The sequence below is a fragment of the Lacerta agilis genome, chromosome 9, assembly GCF_009819535.1.
Source record: "Lacerta agilis isolate rLacAgi1 chromosome 9, rLacAgi1.pri, whole genome shotgun sequence".
In the NCBI taxonomy this organism is placed as follows: domain Eukaryota; kingdom Metazoa; phylum Chordata; class Lepidosauria; order Squamata; family Lacertidae; genus Lacerta; species Lacerta agilis.
The window spans coordinates 56,202,968-56,223,002 of NC_046320.1; the positions used below are offsets into that span (position 1 = coordinate 56,202,968).

The window sequence follows — 20,035 nt, forward strand, 5'->3', positions numbered from 1 at the left end:
CCCCAAGGCAGGAGGAATCCAAAATGGAGACTGACTGAAGGTGGGGGACAGACAACCAGGTGGGAAGGGAAATAAAAAATAATCCTTCCAGTAGCACCTTAGAAACCAACTAAGTTTGTTATTGGTATGAGCTTTTGTGTGCATGCACACTTCTTCAGATACACTGAAACAGAAGTCACCAGACTCTTCTGAGCAATATCCCTCCCCACCCTCTCACTATATATAAGGCTCTGGTAACTACAGGTAGGTGGGAAGGGAGTTTAGAATCAAGTAGCTACAAAGAAAGAAGAGGAAAGGAGAAAGACACACACACAGAGGGGGGCAGGAGTCTCTTCCTATTTAAGACAGGACAGAATAGAGAGATGACAATAAAAATTGTGAAGTCCAAGATTTTAATGGTGCTGGGCTTAGGCACAAGTATGCCATAGCTCATCCACCCAAGCAGCCACAAAACAATGCAGCAAATCCTGCAGTGTCAGTCTCTGTTAGATCTCAGTTGCAGGTTGGAGGGCTGTGCTGAGAGTAGTTTACAGCAAGCCTGCAATGTAGTCCACTGCTAATACTGTATGTCAGAGGTGAGACTGAGACTAGTCCAGATTCCCATTCCAAAATACCACTCAGGTTGCAGCAAAGGTTAATTTAGGTGAACTACTGGTTCAGTCTTCCTTGCTGGCCAAATTAAACCCTTAGCTGCATGAAGAAGCCTAATGCTCCACTAACTAGCATGCGGACTGGTAGCACTTTAAAATGTGCAAATACTTTTTTAAAACATGCATCCAAGTTAGAACAGGGAGTCTTGTTTATGATGCTGTTTTTTGTTTGCTTTTTCAGTGGCTTGGGTAACACACATGAACACACACACACACATGCCAGGGGAACAGGCTGCTTGCCCATAAATCTTGAGCTATGGATTTAGTCATAGCTCTTCAGGAGCTGCCCTTTCTATGTTTTGCACACTGACCTCCAAGCTGTTCCTTGAGGGGAAAGAAAGGTTAATTTAACAACTCTGTCTTTTGTGTTGTAATAATGTTACAACGCAATGTTAATCTGGCAACACACGTAGCCCTGCATAATTAAGTGGACATGTCAGGCCTTTCCTATGCAATATGTGTTCAGATTCCCTCTGTGCTTATTTTAAAAGCTATAATGGATTATAGATCATGATATTAGTGATATGAACCTATCAAGCCCTTGAGCAGATTAGCTTGCAGTAAGCAGGAAAGAAGGCTTTTGCTGCTGCTGTTGTTGTTTTTAAAAAGCAAAAAATAAAATAGTGTTCATCACGGTGAAACCCTCTTGAGTGTGCACAAAGGAATTAAATGAGCCTTTGTATTAAAATGGAATAAGTCACTCTGAATATACCTGCCTATCTGCATAATCACATTCCCAACCATCCAAATGCAAAGCGCATGTACACAGGGGCTTTCTGCACTTGATATGGCACTCAAGCACTAAATTATATGCAGGAAAGCATTATGCAAACAAAGATCCATGGGGGCAACATGTTTCTCTACTAACATAATTTACTTCTATGTCAGGGCAGCCTTATTGGGCCAGGTCCACAATCTACTCCTACCCCCTCTGTTGTGTGGGAGCATGTGTGATAGTGGTTGAACACGGGTTTAGACATGGATAAAGACATTGTAACATTGGTCCATCTAGTTGAAGGGTGGAGAACTTCCCACTCTTAGCAGGTGAAAATTTTATCATCTCTAACCATCATGGATCAAATGATGCCAGTTGATGATGCCATAACGATGTCAGGTGATGAGCCTCTTTGAAGGCACACTGGCTCCAGAAGGAGGGAGAAGTTTCATTTCAAACTTTTGATGAAGCTGTTTTTCCTTCATTTTAGCAGCAATACTCTTCCTGCTCCTGGTGCAAAGTCCGCTCGACCTGTGCATCAGTTGATGTGTGGTGGAAGTACACCTGGCTTCACCAAAGGAGCACTCAGGAGCTCACTTTAAGCTTCCAGGTTCCTTTGAAGCAACATTGATACCTACACTTGACATCACAGATGACACCAGGTGTGGGGCAGGTGGGTGTGGTTTGCCAAGAAAGGGTTGGTGGACCACAATCTAGCTCAATGCTACCTATTACTGGCAGTCATCCTCCCAGGTTTTTGACAGAATTCTATCCCAGTTCTGCCTTGAAATACCAGGGATTGCCTGGGACCTTTTGCATGCAAAACCTATGCTGTCAGTACTGTTGAGCTGATCTATGTGGCTTTTAGGAATCAGATGCGCTAAATGAATGAGAACTTGTACACAGTGGTAAAGGAAGGCTCTCTGGCACTCGTCCACATGGACGGGGCAAACCGCCCAGCAGCACATGCGCAGCGACGATATGAACGGCACATGCACAGCGCCGCTCAAGCGGCGCTCTTGATTCCGGAGGTCCGTTCTTATCCTGAGGCATGCTTTCGCTAATGAGGCCTCCGGCGTGTGATTTCTGTTCACATCCTGGGGCAAAGTTCACAACCAGGAGCAGCTACTTCCAGGTTAGCAGAGCTCGTAACCTGAAGCGTTTGTAACCAGAAGCATTTGAAACCAGAGGTACCACTGTAAATTCAAATGCATGCATGTAAAATTTCCCTACTGGCTATCAAAGATGGAAGAGGGAATAATATGAGCCAGATAACAGCCTAAGTATGTGCCATCTAGATTTTTTTTTTAAGCTGATATAACATTATGGTCATAAGTAAATGGTATAGCAGTGTCACTATAACTAAAAGCGAGTATGGAAAGATCCATGCAGAATCTACTAAAGAGGATGGGTAGGTCTAGTGTGCTTTAGAACTTGATTTATTGTAATTTGACTACGCTAAATAAAAGATTACTCAGCTCAGGTTCTGGTCCCCAAGATAGACTTTCAGAATGAACTGCAGGTGTCCTGCATGCCACATAAATCTTACAAAAACTTAATATAAGATGTTAATAAAAATGTTTTAAAAATCCTACTAGGAGCTACCTTGAAAACATTGTCATTCTGTCTTTCTGCAGCCCGTAGAGCTCTATAACTGATGCCTTAACAGAAACTCCTTTATTTGCACTATCCCAGGCCCCCACTGCAGTCTGACAACTTGCTTAATAGCCAATTAATGTAACCTTCTTTTGGAGTCATGTGTCCATTATCAGAAGGGAGACCTCAAAGCTACAATATAGTACTGCATATTGTAGAGAGAATTGTAGCAGATCCTTTACATCCCGGTCATCATCTGCTTGATTTACTTCCATCTGGACGTCGCTACAGGAGTTCATATACAAAATCGGCCAGGCACAAGAATAGTTTTTTCCCTTGTGCCATTAAATTGTTAAATTCATAGTTGTATAGCTGAAGGGGGGGTAAATTATGGGTGGGGTTTCCTTGCTTCTTTGTATTGTGAGAGGAACAGTGTCTGTATGTTTACATTGCAATGTAGCTGAAACAAATTCCAAGTATGTTGGAAAATGTACTTGGCCAATAATAATAATAATAATAATAATAATAATAATAATAATAATAAAATTATTCCTATTGTATACAGCAAACTTGGCTTATTGCAACTTCAGGCATGAAATTAATAGATGTAAGCGATGTTGTGATGAACTTTCACCAGGATTCAGATTTCATGTCATACTCTTGTAGGGTGGGGGCATTCATTGGAATGCTCTTCCATTGTTGAAATTCCAAATTTCCAGAGAAACATGCTTGGCATTGGCACAATTGTCTCGATTTTGAATGTTTGCTATAACTTCAGAACAGCTATAATTGGCAATTCCTTATTTCCCATAATAACCTCTCTCATGCTTTCTTGTGAGTTTTCATTAGGGTTTTGCGTTCAGGAAAAAAAATGAACTGAAGGGAAGGAGTTCAGAGTGGGCATTTATGGATTCCTTTGTTTTTGTTAACCCTTGGCAACAACCAATCAGCTTGAGGTTTCAGGGAAAGAGAAAGGAAGATATTTGCTGTGCTGTCTTTGATCCAATCAGCATGGATCGGTGCTATGAGTCCAGGACTTGGACCAAACATATATGAGATTTTAAATATCATTTTATTCTTTGTGTCTTTTAAAAGTACTTTAAATGGGTGCCCTCTGACATATCTGACTGAGATTGGGCATGTTAGAGATTGGGTTGTAACAATGCCTGAAATTTTCATGCTGATTGAATGGAAGACATACGTCCATACATACATACCTGTACATACATAATTTTATTTGTATGCTGCCTTTCCATAGTTCCATGCTTGATGAACCTTACAACATGAAAAAACATAACTACAATATAACAAAAGTAATCATAAGCAAAATAAAATAAAATTACACAAGCAAATTGAACAATTTCCATATAAATCACAACAAGATCTAAAATAACAAGAGTCTGTTCATCAGCCTTAGCTTTTGTGTCTGGAATCAGTCAGGGCCCTGCCCTTCCAGGCTAGGTGGAAAAGGTCTGCAGGGCAGAGAGCAGGTCTTCCAGGGCTCTCAGCCAAGCTATAGGCATCATAAGTTATTTGGCATCACCGAAGTTACAGACATCATAAAAGCACCTGGGTCTCCTGTTGTAATCAATGGGGAATGAAAATGAATTGGAATTTTGTGAATGGGTGAACTTCATCACAGGACAAATGCTGTTGTAGAATAAGAAATGAAACACATTGAGGTTTTAAAAATGAAAACAAATGCACGTTGGAATGATTTGCCCCTACTTTGCACACACCTAATTTTCACTTTGAGTTCTTTCCAGTGGCTACCAGAAAGAAATAGTTCCCCCCAATGTGAGCTTTTTCTTGTGACACTTCACTGATGTATTTTGTGCCAAATTTTGCTATGTTTGAGGTCAAACTAGACATGATTGCTAAATGATCCTTTGCATTTAAAGTTCAGGTTTTTTTTAATGCAAATATCAGATTGGGGGAGGAGCTGATAATTATTGGAAATGCAGCAGTCATAGGCAATAAAGTTAACTTTCATCTTAGGACTGAGTGAGGGTTAAATTACTCTTCCACAAGCACTGCGATACCTATAATTACCAGCCTCCAACACTCCAAACCAATGTTTTTGAATTGGTGCCTGCAAAGGTGAGAATTGGAAAGGGAAATACTATTTCATGAGTGGAAGTCTGCTGGTGTGACATTGGATGTCAGCCTGCATATTAAATGCCAAGAGGCATTTAGGTTTCTGGTTAATTGGGCTTACTAAGATGAGGGGAAAACCCCTACTACAATCTCCATCATGATTTGCTTTTTGCTCATGAGATTTCACTGCAAATTCTTGAGCCTTTGTTGGGTGTGCAGCTCACAACCATACCACAATTTCTACATTGCTTTTGACCATCGCGTCATTTTCACTATGAGCTCTCAGTGTTACAAAGTTGAGAACTGGAAATAGAGCCAAAAAAATGGATTTTAGAAAAATCATTGTCAGTATTGGGAGGAGGAGGGGGGGGACACCCATAAATGATAATGGAAGTTTCAACAGAGCCTTAAGTCTAGCTGTGCCCTACTTTTTCCTTCCTAAAACTGGAATGAATAATTCCCATCCCTCCAAATAATTTGAGATGTTCATTTAAATGCAAGGGAGAATCTAAGTGTCGAACTAACAGCACTTTAACTATTCCTACAGTAAACACACAAGAAGTTAGCAACAAACACTGATAGAACCTTTGAAAATAATTTTTTTTTGTTTCATCAAAAGCCACTTGAGGCATCTTAAATTACTTTTTTCCCCCTCAAAGCAAGTTACCGACTGTGACACCAGCTGCTCCAGGCACAGATCAACAGAGCCAGCAACTATTGTGGAGTCAAATTCAGCAGCACTTTTTTCCTACATTTACCCTAGTAAAGAAATGTGGCAATGATAGCTGAAGTCCCTCAGGTACTTGCCATGCCGCAGCGCTGATACTGTGAGCAAAACAGATCAAGGAGGAAAGACTACAAATCCCTGCTTTGCACTGTTCTCACTTTGAAGCTGGGAGAAAAGTCATTTTTCATTATTGCAGGTACTAATCTCAGCAGATTTGCCTCATTATCTGAAGAAAATGTCCTTTCTTATTATATGGAAGATCAGATTGGCAAGCATTAAAAAAACAAAAACAAAAAAAACACCCTAAAGAGAGGTGGCCAGGCTCACATCTTCTGAAGCAGTTGACACCAAACGCCAGTTGTTTGTGCCCCCCAAATAATTTCCTTGCCCCTCCCAAACCTATTAATATTCTGAATTAAAATGTAATTTCAGAAAGGTACTGAAGTTTCTGATTTAAAGTAAATTCCTATTCTCAAATGTGTTTGTGTATAAACAGTTGTGAGGGGTGTTATGTTTATCGCCCATGAGCATTTTTTCAAAATGCCTGCGTTTGGTTGATACATATAAACAACATTTTCTTCCTAACCATACAGAGCAAAATCACCATTTACACTTAGTGGTAGTGGTTTGTGCTACATGGTCATCCCACCCTTAGTCTTATGTTGAGGGTGCATTACAAGATCTGACATCAGTTGACCACTCAAGTGCTGGGTAGCTCTCAGCCAAATGTGTGAGCTGACCTCCCTGAAAATGGAAGGGCTCAATCCAGTCCTTATACATCACTTCACATTAGTCAATGGCTAGTGTGAACAGGACTTTGTGAACTATCTGGCTGCCACGTTGATGTTTTCCACATGATGCACACCCCTCATAAAAACCTAAGGGCTCTGCTGGATCAGGCCAATGGCCCATGTTGTCCACCATCCTGTTCTAACAGCAGCCAACCAGATGCCTATGGGAAGCCTACAAGCAGGACTTGAGTGCAACAGCACTCTCCCCGCATGTGATCCCCAGCGACTGAGATTCAGAGACATACTGCCTCTCACACTGGAGGTATTATATGGCCACCATGCCTATTCGATATTGATAACCTTATCCTTGATGAATTTGTCCATTCCTCAAGTTGGCACCTTGTGCGGGAGTAATGTGAATCAGTTAGGAATCTGAAAGCAAATCTAAGTAAGTTGAGAAGTCAAGTCCGTTCTTTTGTTCACTTTGCTTATTTCCACTGACATATTCATGGTGGTCTGAGGCTGAAAATGGTGGACTGTTATGGGATTGCAAGTGATAGTCAAGAAAACACATGCCTGAGAAGTGTGGCCAAAGCTACAAAGGTGTCTACAATGCGCTTGTTTCATAAAACTTATACACCACTTGCTTGTAAAAAAAAAAAAAAAACCTCAAAGCAAGAAAAGATAAAACAATAAATTCAAGATAAATTCATAACCAAACAAAGAAAAGTTAAAATACTAAAACATTTTACAATTACCTCAACTTTCTAAGCATCTGGGTTGACTTACCTGAACAAGAATGTTTTAGCAGGTGACAAAAAGAGTACAGTGAAGGTTCCTGCTTGATCTCAATAGACAGAGAGCTCAGAAGATACCTCTAGCCACATAAAATCTTCTTACATATTGCAGTATCTTGTACAGTTCCTTTCCTTACACAAAACACAATGTCCTCGATTTAATATTGCTTTGTTTGAATTGCTTCTTGATCCACACATTTGAAGTTGCATAGGCCCATATTTTAGAGTCCATGAGTTGAGGTGTACATGTAGAAATGGTAGCAACTTCTAGCAGTCTTCAGACATTTTATTTCCCACATGCCCAACATTGAAGTGTTTTTCTATCTAGGCACAGGGTTTTTTGTGTGAACACAAGTGGGGCCAAATTCACTCTAGCTGGTGCCCTGATCCTAATCATGTTTGCCTGGGAGTAAGTCCTATTGGTCTCAGCAGGAACTTCCAAATAATTGTGTGTGTATTGGCATAAAGTAACAACAACAACAGCTTTTCTCTGTCACAGGAGTCACAGGGCAGATTGCCTAGAAGCATTGAATTATCACAGGAAATCAGGAAGAAAGTCACTTTTCTTGCTATTTGTCTCTGGGATAAAAAAAAATGTGAATTGTGCAATGATTTTGTCAATATTACACAAAGCCTTCAAAATCTAAAATAAATTACTTTACAATCTCAAGGCTCCTATTGATTTTCTAATGATCTCAAATGGAACACATTCCATTTCCAACTCTCTGGCAAATTGCTTGCTCCCTGGAGAATTCCTATTGGATTTCTATTAAAGGGGAGGTTAAAACCATTCCCCGGAAATCTAGGGGAAAGGGGTGGGGGCAGGGGGAATGAGGCTTTTGCATGGGCTGAACTCTCTGTAAATGGGTATTTAACCTCTGACCAGTGACGGCAGGCCTCTTTCAGTTCTATTAGACCAACAGCAAGCTACTATAATTAAATAAAAAAAACTGTTTAGAGCCCCACTGAACATGTCCTGGGAATTAAAGCATATGGCAAGGATTGGGGGGAAGAAGACTTTCCATATGCTAATGACCCTTGATGTCTGAAATAAATTAGATCCATTAGAGTTTATGCTCAATAAAAGAAAGACTTTAAGCACTCCAAAGTTAGTGACTCGAGACCGATTTTTGGCTCTGAAATTCAATCTGCCTACTTATTAATTCTTAGTGAGGCTCCTGAGCAGACAGGAGATGCAAAATTATAATAGTGTGCTGAATCAGAATTTTAAAGTACCATGGGTTTCCTTTCCTTTTCCTTTTTTTTCTTTTAAAATTAAACCATTCTTCATGTGTTGTTTGGTTTTTTGGTTTTTTTTAAAAAGCTCCCTTTGTTAATTTGATTTTGTTCCCATCTTTTTTTTCTTTTAAAGGTTTCATTTACCCTATTTCAACCGAACAGAGAACCCAGAATGAATATGGATTTTCTTGTAAGTGTTGTTTGATATTATGTTCTTAGATACCAATTTCCTACTCCCAAGATTTACTTTCAGCCTAACTTGTATGTGTTTTGCTAACATTAAAGAGGTGTATTGGCTGCTACATTAAAGAAACCAGTGTAGATAATGGGATGAGAAAAGGGCAACAGGAAAATATGGGGAAGCAAGAGACTGAGAGAAGTGTATTTTTTCAGATCCCTACAGAAGCCGGAAAACAGGAAGCATAACATGGCTGCAAACATGTGATTTGTATTAATGAAGAGAAACTTGCAAGAGGGAATATGTGGTTGGCATATTTTGCTTCTACTCTTGTTTGAGAAAGCTGAATAAAATAAGTGGCAACATTTACAAAATGGAGCCTTTAAATTCCATTAGCACAGAGTAAATTGAACTTGATCATTCCTTCTTGGAGATTTCTCCATTTTCAGCTGTGTAGCTAGGACTCTGTTGGGGAGTTTAAAGGACACAAAGAACAAAAAAAAGTGTGTTTTCCTCTCTTTTTTTTTAATAAAAGTGTTGTTTTTATAAAGAAAGAATGCAAAGTGGCTTGCTAAAAAAAAATGTTGATGTGTTTGTATTTCCTAATCTTAGCCTGCTTAAAAATAATAATGGTGGGATTTTTGTCCCTCTCTACATCAAAACTCTGCGTCAAATTTGTGTTACATACTTAAGCCTTTTGGAAAGATACCTTGAGGGAGGGTATGTGCAAAGAGTGGCATTAAGTATTACATTGGGATTAGCAAAGGAGATGTGTTACAAGCAGATAGTGAAAATTCTCACAAGCTGGACAGGCTCCCTCAGGAGAACTACTGAAAATCCTGGCTTGCTTTTAGAGGTTTTTATAGCACTTGAATCTGTACTGAATTCTGAGAATAAATGTAGCAAAGTGAGTAAGCTGGGAAATTCTAGCTCAGTTCAGCTGTGAACTGAGTAGGCAAACTACTGTTTCTAAGCTTTTGCCCCAACATGGAGCTAATATTACTGTCCTATGTTACAGAGTTGTTGAAAGGGTTCATGGGATAATCTTATGTGAAACATTCTGGACACTCCGATATGTTCTGTACATTGCTTTCTTCCTTGTTGAGTCAGTATTAACTCTGCCCTTCCATTTAAAAAGTTGTCCTATACATTAAAAGTAAAAGAATCACAACAGCATAAAGCCACATTTAGAGCAGGACCATGAAACGTGATCCAAGAATGCACAGAGAGACCAAACTTTTGCTGATAAGACATTAAATTACGCGGAGCATTCTAGAGCTAGAACACATTAGCTCCAAAAGACTTTGCCACCGGTTGCCAGACACTTCACTTCAGAGGGTTGAAGAAGAACCTTCAAACACTTTTAATGCATGGACAGACGCACAGGAGAGAAAGGCAGTCCTTCAACTTGTATTACCCTGCTTTGTGCATATAGTTCAGACTCCATCCCCAGAGTTAAGTCCAGTATGTGTTTCAAGCCATGGCGACATTTGACTGGATTGTCACTGTCAGCCCACACTGGAAGCAGGAGAAACTCTTGAGCCTTTCCTAATTCTTTGGGCAGCTGCTGTAGGCTTCCTCTGCTTGCCAGATGGTAAAACCCCTTGAATTCTGTCCATTTGCTCATAAATCCAGGAGGGGGCCTTAAATTCCAAGATCACTTTCAAGTCAAAGTCTTGAAAAGGAGCTTTAAAAAACCCACACATTTATTTTGATATTTTATTTATTGTTGATTAGGAGCCTGAAGGAAACATTTCTTTGTCAGCTGTGTGACACTTTCCATCAGGTTCCTGGTGTGTTGCAGAGCTTCCATAATGGCTGGTCCACTCATGACTTTAGAGCTGGCATTGGGAAGCTATGAGCTTTCAGTTGTGATTAGCTGACAATTTAGTATATGTTCTGTTGAAGCAATCATTCCTATTGTGCTATGCATGAAAGCTGAAGCCCAACACCATCTAGAGGGCCATAGGTTCCCCAAACTTGCTTTAGAGGAAGCACACCATGCTATTCAGCAGCAGTGTACCCACAGCCCCTTAGTCATGAGACCACCCATGGAGCTTTCCTTGTCCCTCCAATAGAAGGGACAATTCTCCACATATGTGGATCCTGGATTGCTAGCTTGTGTATTGCAGACAAGGGAGATCTGCAGGGCCATCTCAAGCCATCTTGCTGCCTGAAGTGAAGGACAAGATGGCACCCTTCCCGATGGGACATACAGAAACAAGTTGGGTTGGCAGTTGAATTTTACTGCAGTACTGGTGAACGGAAAGTATCTTCACCTGCGATTGAGGACAGCCAACTAGTGTAAGGGGTACAGGGCAGGCCACATGGCACTCACAACTGTGTCTCCTCCCCACCCCTCAGTATCTGCTGCCTGAAGCAGCTGCCTCACTCTGTCTAATCGTAGGTCCGTCCCTGGATATCTGTATGTGTATGCAGGAGAATTCTAAACTACACAAGCAATCACAGTGGATACCTTGTTGGAAACTTTGTGATTAACTGAAGACACAGTTATGTGCTCTTAAGCCCCCTTTCAGGCCATGAAATTTTGGCGTATAAGTTTCCCTTAAGAAATATGCTTGATGAATATCAGATTTGGAAGATGACTCCCATTTTCTGTACTTGTTTAGTTTAAGGTTGGTTTGCTTTTTAAAAAGTGAAACATTCAGTGTAAGGGGCAGGGGAGGAAGAAAGAGAGTCTGTTTTATGATCACATGCCTTGATGAATTAGCATTGATAATTTCACCATGAACTGCTATGGTGAATACCTCTTTTGATTAAATTTGTCTTGTTCATCCAGTTATAAACAGTATGTTATTCTACCTCCTTACAAGAAAGAGAGATACATACATAGATGAAGAATTAGAAAACAGCTATGAGAATTATTTTTAATAAATATAAATATCTACCAAAAGCAGAGTTTTTGAAGTAGTTTTTAAATTAACCTATAAAACTGGTAGTATGCATCTGTAGGAAAGGATAGTAATGTATAAGTATACTTTCATACATTCCTGAGACCATAATTAATACTTTATGCTTCTGTGCCCCAACCCACCCACTTTTCCCCAGCTGCTCCTGATTCAGATGACGTAGCTCTCTATGTCGGGATTGTGATAGCCGTGATCGTGTGCCTGGCTATTTCAGTGATCGTCGCATTATTCATCTACAGGAAGAACCACCGGGACTTTGAGTCAGATATTATAGACTCCTCAGCGCTAAATGGTGGATTTCAGCCTGTTAATATCAAAGCTGCAAGGCAAGGTTAGTTTCCCCTTGGCCTTTCACATTAACCATAAAAAGAGAATCTCCAGGACCATGTGAATTACAGTACATTTCCTGAAGGGGTCCTAGCACCTAGCACCCTACTAGGAATCAAAATTTATCTGTATGTATGTATGTATGTATGTATGTGTATATACACTTATCTTCCTACCAGGTTTAGTGACAGCTAGTAACTTGAATGGCCATCTTTTTAAAGAGGATTAGACAACCATAAAGAGGAGGAGAATATCAATGGCTATAACTGATATGTTCTCCCTCCACTCTTGAGCCAGTATGCCTCTGAATACCATTTCCTAAGAACCACAAGCAGGGAGAGCACTGTTGCACTCAGGTCTTGCCCATGTGCATCTCGTTGGCCTCTGTGTGAGCAGAATGCTGGACTAGATGGTCCTTTGGCCTCATCCACCAAATCGCTGAATTGGAAGGACCATGAGGATCATCTGCTCCAATCCCCTGCAGTGTAGGAATCTTTTACTCAGCATGGGACTTGAACCCACAACCCTGAGATTAAGAGCCTCATGCTTTACCAACTGAGCTATCCAATAAGGTTTTCATTTTGTTATATGTATTTGTTTCCTGAGACAAGCACTAAAAGGCAGGTCATGAAATTATGGATCAGCAATTAATCAACAGGATGAAGAGAGAACGTAGGTTTTCACTGAATGCTATCAATTTACTTTCCCTTATCTACCATAATCCCATTTTAAATCTATTAGTTTCCCTTTCATTGTGGCGAATCTAGATGGTAAGTCTCTTCAATCAGGAGTCTGTGTTTGGTACAGGGTTTGGAGACACCAGGACCAAATCCAACCTCAGATCATTCAACCTGCAGCCTTCAGTAGTACAGCCCGGGGGGGGGAATATATTGATGATATAAATTGACCCTTAGGCTTGATTGTGCTCATAAATATTTGTGGCTATGATGCTTCAGAAAATGAAGGCATGCAAGCCTCTTGGCACTTGATGAAAAGCACTTGCTGAGGCTGCAATTCTTTTTTTTTCTTTAAAGAAATCATATTTTGCAAATTAAAGTTAAGTCAAGTCGGAAGTAAACATAGCCAGAGTTTTGTCCAAGGCAGAAGATTAGCAGAGCTGCAGTTTGCTTGCCAAGGATTCATTTAAATCATTGCTGCAGAAGGCACTCAAGAAGATGCCACAGGCAACAATTCAGTCCTGACTAGGAATGATAAAGTACATGATTTCATAGTTATTTGGAATTCTCTGTTTCCTTTTCCTGTTCCATTTGATTGCATAGGCTGATGTTTTGCGGTCAGCATTTTGCATGAAAAGTAGGACAGAGAAAATTTCCTCCAGAGAAATTTGGAGTTGGACTCCAGTGGCCATGACAGTAGCCCTATCAACTGTTTCCCTCTGCCCAGTACTTTAAATCCAGTCCTGACTTATTGCTCCATCACCATCATCATTATTAAACATTTGCTGGTACACTTACTTCTATACTATATAAATCCCATGTAACCAAACAAAGTGCATATGAACCAGGCACTTTCAAACTTGAGTCAAAAGTAGTACTGAGGGGGGGGGACAGAATTTGCATTCAGAAACACAATTACTGGTATAAATAATGAAGCATACTTGGCAGGAGCTGAAAGAAATTTTTTTTTGAGTTTCACACTTCAAAACTTTACTAATATTTTGGCATGAATTTGGGGTTTCATTATTGCTAGCTGTTGAGCTTCGTGAGGAGAAAGACAGTTTTCAAAATTCTGAGCTTGGGTTCTGCTGCTAAAACCAATATTAAAAGTTATGGGATTTGTCTAGTCTTGGGTTTTGGAGCTTTGCTGACCTAATGCAAACAAATTATTGGTTTTCAGAGACTTGGTAGAGTAATAGGCACGTTCATTTTTTCCTGAACTGCATTAGCCTCCTTTCAAACAGGGTTTGGACTTGTTACAGTTTTTGAAATATTATTTGACCAGTAAAGAGAGGAACTCTTTAAGGTTAGAGAGATACTTTCCTTTATTTTCATTATTTCCAGTAGTATGTTCAATTAGAATGAATTTCCCTTTTAACCTGTTGACGAAATCAAGGATGTAAATCATATGGATCCAGCTAAAAGCCAGTGATTATCGCCTCTCACTACATCAAGTAAGGCAGTGTTTTTCAACCACTGTTCCGCGGCACACTAGTGTGCCGCGAGGTGTTGCCTGGTGTGCCGTGGGGAAAATTGAAAAATTCAAGAGAATTACTTTATATATAGTCAATATAGGCACAGAGTTAATTTTTTTTAACATTTTCTAATGGTGGTGTGCCTCGTGATTTTCTTCATAAAACAAGTGTGCCTTTGCCCAAAAAAGGTTGAAAAACACTGAAGTAAGGAATAGCAACTTTTTCTTTCCTAGACAAGCACAGTGCTTCTCTTTGTCTCCATGTAAATCAGGGTTACCTAAACTGGTGTTCTCAACATCAGGAGAGCATCATATTAGCTACCCTTGATATAGATATCCATTCTGGATTTCATCTGTCACAAAGCCACATTATTATTTTTAACTCTAGCCAATATTGCACCTAGTAAGGAGTATATTTTATGCATAATAATTTCCATATTACTTTTGTTTTCATTAACACAGACCTCCTAGCCGTGCCTCCAGACCTCACTTCTGCTGCAGCCATGTATAGGGGCCCCGTCTACGCTTTGCATGACGTGTCAGATAAAATCCCAATGACCAACTCACCCATTCTTGATCCACTTCCCAACTTGAAGATCAAGGTGTACAACAATTCGGGTGCAGTCACTCCACAGGATGAGCTGTCCGACTTTTCGTCCAAACTCTCCCCGCAGATCACTCAATCCTTGCTGGATAACGAAGCATTAAACATTAAAAACCAGAGTCTGGCACGGCAGACAGACCCATCATGCACTGCTTTTAGCACCTTCAACTCTCTTGGAGGTCATCTGATTGTACCAAATTCAGGTAAGTGACTTCAAATAGTCGGGTTTTGGTTTTTGGGTTTTGTTTTTTTTTAAAAAAAAACTGACTGATGTGTCCAAAAATATGGTTTAAAGCAGGGGTCTTAGAAGGCCCAATCGCCTTCTAAATCCGACCCGTGGGCAGTCTGGGAATCAGCGTGTTTTTACATGAGTAGAATGTGTCCTTCTATTTAAAATGCATCTCTGGGTTATTTGGGGGGCATAGGAATTCGTTCATTTTTTTCTCTCCAAAACATAGTCCGCCCCCCACAAGTTCTGAGGGACAGTGGACCGGCCTCCTGCTGAAAACGTTTGCTGACCCCTGGTTTAAAGCATATATATATACTGTGTGTGTGTGTGTGTGTGTGTGTGTGTATGTGTGTATATGTGTGTGTATATGTGTGTATGCGCGCACGCACACACACACACACACACACACACACCAGCAAATAAAATTATTTAGGTCACTCTTAGAAATCTTTATCTTCTGTGTTTAGACCAAAGAGTGCTTTCTCCCATTTGGGTTTATTCAGCTATTACACATATTCGCTCCCCAAAGCCCTGGCCTTCTTTAGCGGAAAATTGCAAAGCTCTGAGTCATTGCCTTCAGAAGCATTGGCCTCTCAGCTTCCATGTGTGAAGTGGGATTCAGAACCCTTGCCCTTTTCTTTCATGAAGCACCAAAAGACAAACCAACCTTCAAGGCAGAAAACCTCACTGTTGGGTTGGCACTAAACATAAAAGGACAAATTAATTACAAAACAATTGAGTCATTCCAAGTTTCAGTTTGCTGTAAACGCCATGGATAGAAAGGAAGATGCTTAGAATACGAAGATTTTTATTTTTCTTGGCGCAGATTCCAGTGCAAAGCATTGCTCTTGCTGCATTGAACCCCTCAATACATATGTGTTTTTGTATTTGAAAGTCATTATGCAATATTTAGGGGGTTCAAATAGGGAAAGTTCTTTTTTCAGGATTATAACAGTGATTTTCAAATGTACATATAAATGCACACAGAGCTGTGTAAGACTCCTGCAAAGGAAGGGTTTCTAGCTGTATGGGGGGGGGGACTCACTGTGCATTTAACTAAATGCATGCAGGCTCTCAGGAATTTTCACCAATGTGTGTAGCTCTGGGGTGGAGCATGCTACCACAGTGCCACCACCCCACCCTTCCTAGGTGTCCATTGCACCCATTTAGAACATCTGAAAAAGGGTAGCCTGGATAGCTCAGTTGATTAGAGCATGGCACTGATAACGCCAAGGTTGTAGGCTCAATCCCTGTGTGGGACAGCTGCATGTTCCTGCATTGCAGGGACTAGATGAACCTCACGGTCCCTTCCAACTCTACAACTCTATGATTTTATGATTCTATGATATTGCATACTGATTTAAGGAAGGTCATGGAAGGAAAGCTTCCCTTCCCCTTCTCCCCTCCCCCCCCCAAAAAAAACACAACAACAACAGCACCTTATCAGGATGTTGGGGGCCCTCCTGAATAAACATAGGGAAATGCATAGGAAGTTACCTTATACAGTGTCAGAGCAATGGCTGGCTCAATACTGTGGCTGGCAGTGGTTCTCCAGTCTTCCCATCCCAACCTGAAGGAAGCAGGGGTTGAACTTGGGATCTTCTGCAAGAAAGCAGAAGTTCCATCTGTTATAGTTCTTCCCCTGAACATGAGATGGGGGGGTGGGCTGGGAAGTAAGGGGTTGCTGAACAGATATGAAACTTTCCTTCCATTAACTTCCTTAATTTATTTTAGGATCATGATCTGGTTTGGAGTGATTCCTAACTCGTTATGCCCTATTCAACAATATTCAGGACTGACTACCACATCTAAATGGTAGATGATGACCAGATAAACTGATACCTTCTGGGCGGCAGAAAAAAAAATGCTCCTGTTGTTTCATGGGGCAATGCTTTGCTGGCCTTTCTAAAAGTTTAATTAAATGAGAATTGCCAAGGGAAATGATCCCATTACTACTGTTTGGAATAGTAGATGTAATTGTTGTTTTCCCCTCCTTCATTTTTACAATGTAAGCAACAGAGCAGCCATCTGCTTGTTCCTTAAATAAAACAAAAAGGGAGGGGGGAAACACCCCCTTTCCCGACTCCTACATTGCTGGAGACAAGCGGAAGAGGCATCAGCAAGTAATAAACTGCCAGGTAAAAGCATCAAGATAGCCATAAAGCATCCTGCTTTGTTACCAGGTCTGAGTGGGCTTTTGGCATGCAGAGCCACGTGTTCCCGAGCTTCTTCCTCAAAAGGTCAGCCTGCCTTTCTTTTGCACTCTTTATTTTATCTGCTTCTCTCTTTCTCTCTCTCTCTCTCTCTCTTGTTGTTGTTCTGCAGGAGTAAGTTTGCTGATTCCTGCAGGGGCCGTTCCCCAGGGGAGAGTCTATGAAATGTATGTGACAGTTCACCGAAAAGAAAACATGAGGTAAAAGAAGGCTCTGCTTACAGTGCATTTGTGCTTTAGCGCTAATTGCAGGGAGGAGGCAAAGTGTGTGAACACAGCGTTCTGATCAGCATATATCTGTATCGACACAAGGCTGGAAAAGTTGCTGAGGCCACAGAATGGTTTGCAAGCAGACCCAGAAATGGAACACTCCGTTCGTGTGTGTGTGTGTGTGTGTGTGTGTGTGTGTGTGTGTGTGTAAATCCAACTAGAGGTCTCTCTCATGCGGTATAGGAATTTGAATTTTGCAGCTACTCAGCTCTCAGCTTCATGCCAGTATTCAAAGGGGGGGGGGAAGCAGCAGTCTTGAAGGTGCTGTTCAACGGGGCTATATCCAACTCCCTCCCACCCACCCACCTCCAAAAATTGCCACACAAAAAAACCATCAAGAGCTATGTAAGCCTGTAGCATGGCAGACCCGCATCATTCTGAAATCCAGAATTTAGGAACGTTTATCACAATTGTACATTTTACAAAAACACCAGTAGAAACAATCATCAGTGGTAGTTGTTTGAGTGCTGAAGTACAAGCTTGATTTTAACAAAGTTAAAAGTTACAAGCTAAGTTAAGCACTGCAATCCTGTACTTGGAAAGAAGTCTCGTTGAGTTCAATGGGTCTTACTCCTAGGTAACTGTGCTTAAGATTGTAGCCTAAGGTAAACATGCATAAGATTCAGTTACAGGTGGGTAGCCGTGTTGGTCTGCCATAGTCAAAACAAAATAGAAAATTCTTTCCAGTAGCACCTTAGAGACCAACTGAGTTTGTTCTTGGTATGAGCTTTCGTGTGCATGCACACTTATTCAGATGCTGAAGTATCTGAAGAAGTGTGCATGCACACGAAAGCTCATACCAAAAACAAACTCAGTTGGTCTCTAAGGTGCTACTGGAAAGAATTTTCTATGCATAAGATTGTTTTGTGTGTTAGAGGCGTGAGAAAACCAGGCCCTCTTTGAGCAAAGCTAATTCGCTGCAAACATGGCATCCCGTGAGCCTCACTTCAGAATACGACAAAGCAGCTCTTAATAGCTCAGACTAAAAGCAGAAATGTGTTGTTCCTCCAGGCCTCCATCCCAGCTCCTTGTTTTTGCACCTCCATGCTCCAAAACGTTTATCTCTCCTAATCTCCCTAGATTCTTTCCGCTTGAGCTTGACAGCATTCACTCTTTGGCCAAATAATAAAGCTGCTCTTTCTGCTGGATGAAGGTTGTGGGTGTCAAAGCACTGTGGGGCCTCTCATGTGCTATCTTCCCATTAAAGCTCATAAAAGCCTGAGGGTGTCAGTAAGCCATCAATATGGGAATCTAATGGTCCATATGAAATGGTAGTGTTGCTGTCAGATACTCACAGGATCTTGCTTCACTCTCCCCAAAAGGCATGTTAATGGCAAGGAAAATTCTGTAAGTTTCAGGACTCTCTGCCATACCAATGTAATTATGCCCATTGTTATTTCTGAGATATGTGTTATTATTTTTATTTTACAAGATACTGTTGCAAAAATAAATAAACAAAGCTTCCCTAAGTTATGATCCTTATGAATAATAGTAAGCACACCTTTTTAAACACCTGAGCTGTAATGTATGTCAGCGACAATCTCTAGAAAATTAATCACTTGATTAACATCAATAAAAGTATGTGTTTTTCTGTTTCAAAACTTGAGAAACAAACAAGTGTTTGTTGTAATAATTGCATCGTTGGCTTCCTTCTTTAGTTCTTCCATGTTGATTTTGCCTTAATTTCATATCAATGAAATTTATCTTCTTTCATTCTTCATTTATAGGAATTGTTCTTTCTTTACAATACTCAGCATAAAGAAAGCTAGCTGCTGCTACCATATGACATAGCAATTCTTTAACATCTCTTAATTACAAATTTAAATCACTAAGTATAATAAAGGAATGAGATATACATTCTTTCAAGTTACTCTATTAATTGCTCTAGCAACCGCAAACCAGTATTTTATTAGCAAAGAGATAAGGATCAGTGCATACTTTCCTCAAAGTAAGCCCTATGGAACTCATGAATGTTATTTCTGAACAGACATGTAAAGGGTTGCATTGTTAGGGAGCAATCCTATGGCAAGATCCACTGGGAGAAACATAGGGCCGGGCTGTCCATAACACAATGTGAGGTGGTTCCCTCTGGTAGAAGAGCTGGGCCCAGGAAACACACTGCTTACTGTTGGGCCTGGCCCCCACCATGCCCCGCCTCCTCCACAGCCATGCCCCCTACCACTATGCCCCTCACCCATGGAGGACGCAGGGGCATGGCAGCAGAGGACATAGGGGAATTGCTTTAATTGGTGAAACATCCTGGGCCAGCCCTGGATAAGCAGCTTCAGCCAGCATTAAGTCTCCAACCCTGGCTTAATCCAATATACCCAGGCGGAACTTGAGCAACACAGCCGTAGGAAGACAACAGAGTTTTAAATGTGCAAAGCCTTCAGTTAACATGACTGGAAGGGTTACCATTTGCTCTTTGTGAGTGATTCATTTCCCTCCTCTCACTCTATGCTTTTCTTTCTGCTTTTCCTTGAATATAGCTGTTGAAACTGCATGTTAGTCAAAAAGCAAGATTTCACTTTTGCAAACCAAATCTCAGACATACTGACAGATGGTGTAATCAGTTTAATGAA

At 40.7% G+C, this 20,035-nt stretch overlaps 1 protein-coding gene across 3 annotated transcripts in view; it reads left to right on the forward strand.

Moving 5' to 3' along the window:
- The window catches only part of UNC5C (unc-5 netrin receptor C), a 299,416-nt gene that overhangs the window by 251,858 nt on the left and 27,523 nt on the right, over window positions 1-20,035 (forward strand). For 2 of the 3 annotated variants that reach the window (XM_033160516.1, XM_033160518.1), the window contains 4 exons: window positions 8,686-8,742; window positions 11,800-11,991; window positions 14,601-14,945; window positions 17,297-17,384. In XM_033160516.1, coding sequence (XP_033016407.1) covers window positions 8,686-8,742; window positions 11,800-11,991; window positions 14,601-14,945; window positions 17,297-17,384 — 682 coding nt within the window. The remainder of the gene's footprint in view (window positions 1-8,685; window positions 8,743-11,799; window positions 11,992-14,600; window positions 14,946-17,296; window positions 17,385-20,035) is intronic. The other variant, XM_033160517.1, reaches the window with a different exon arrangement.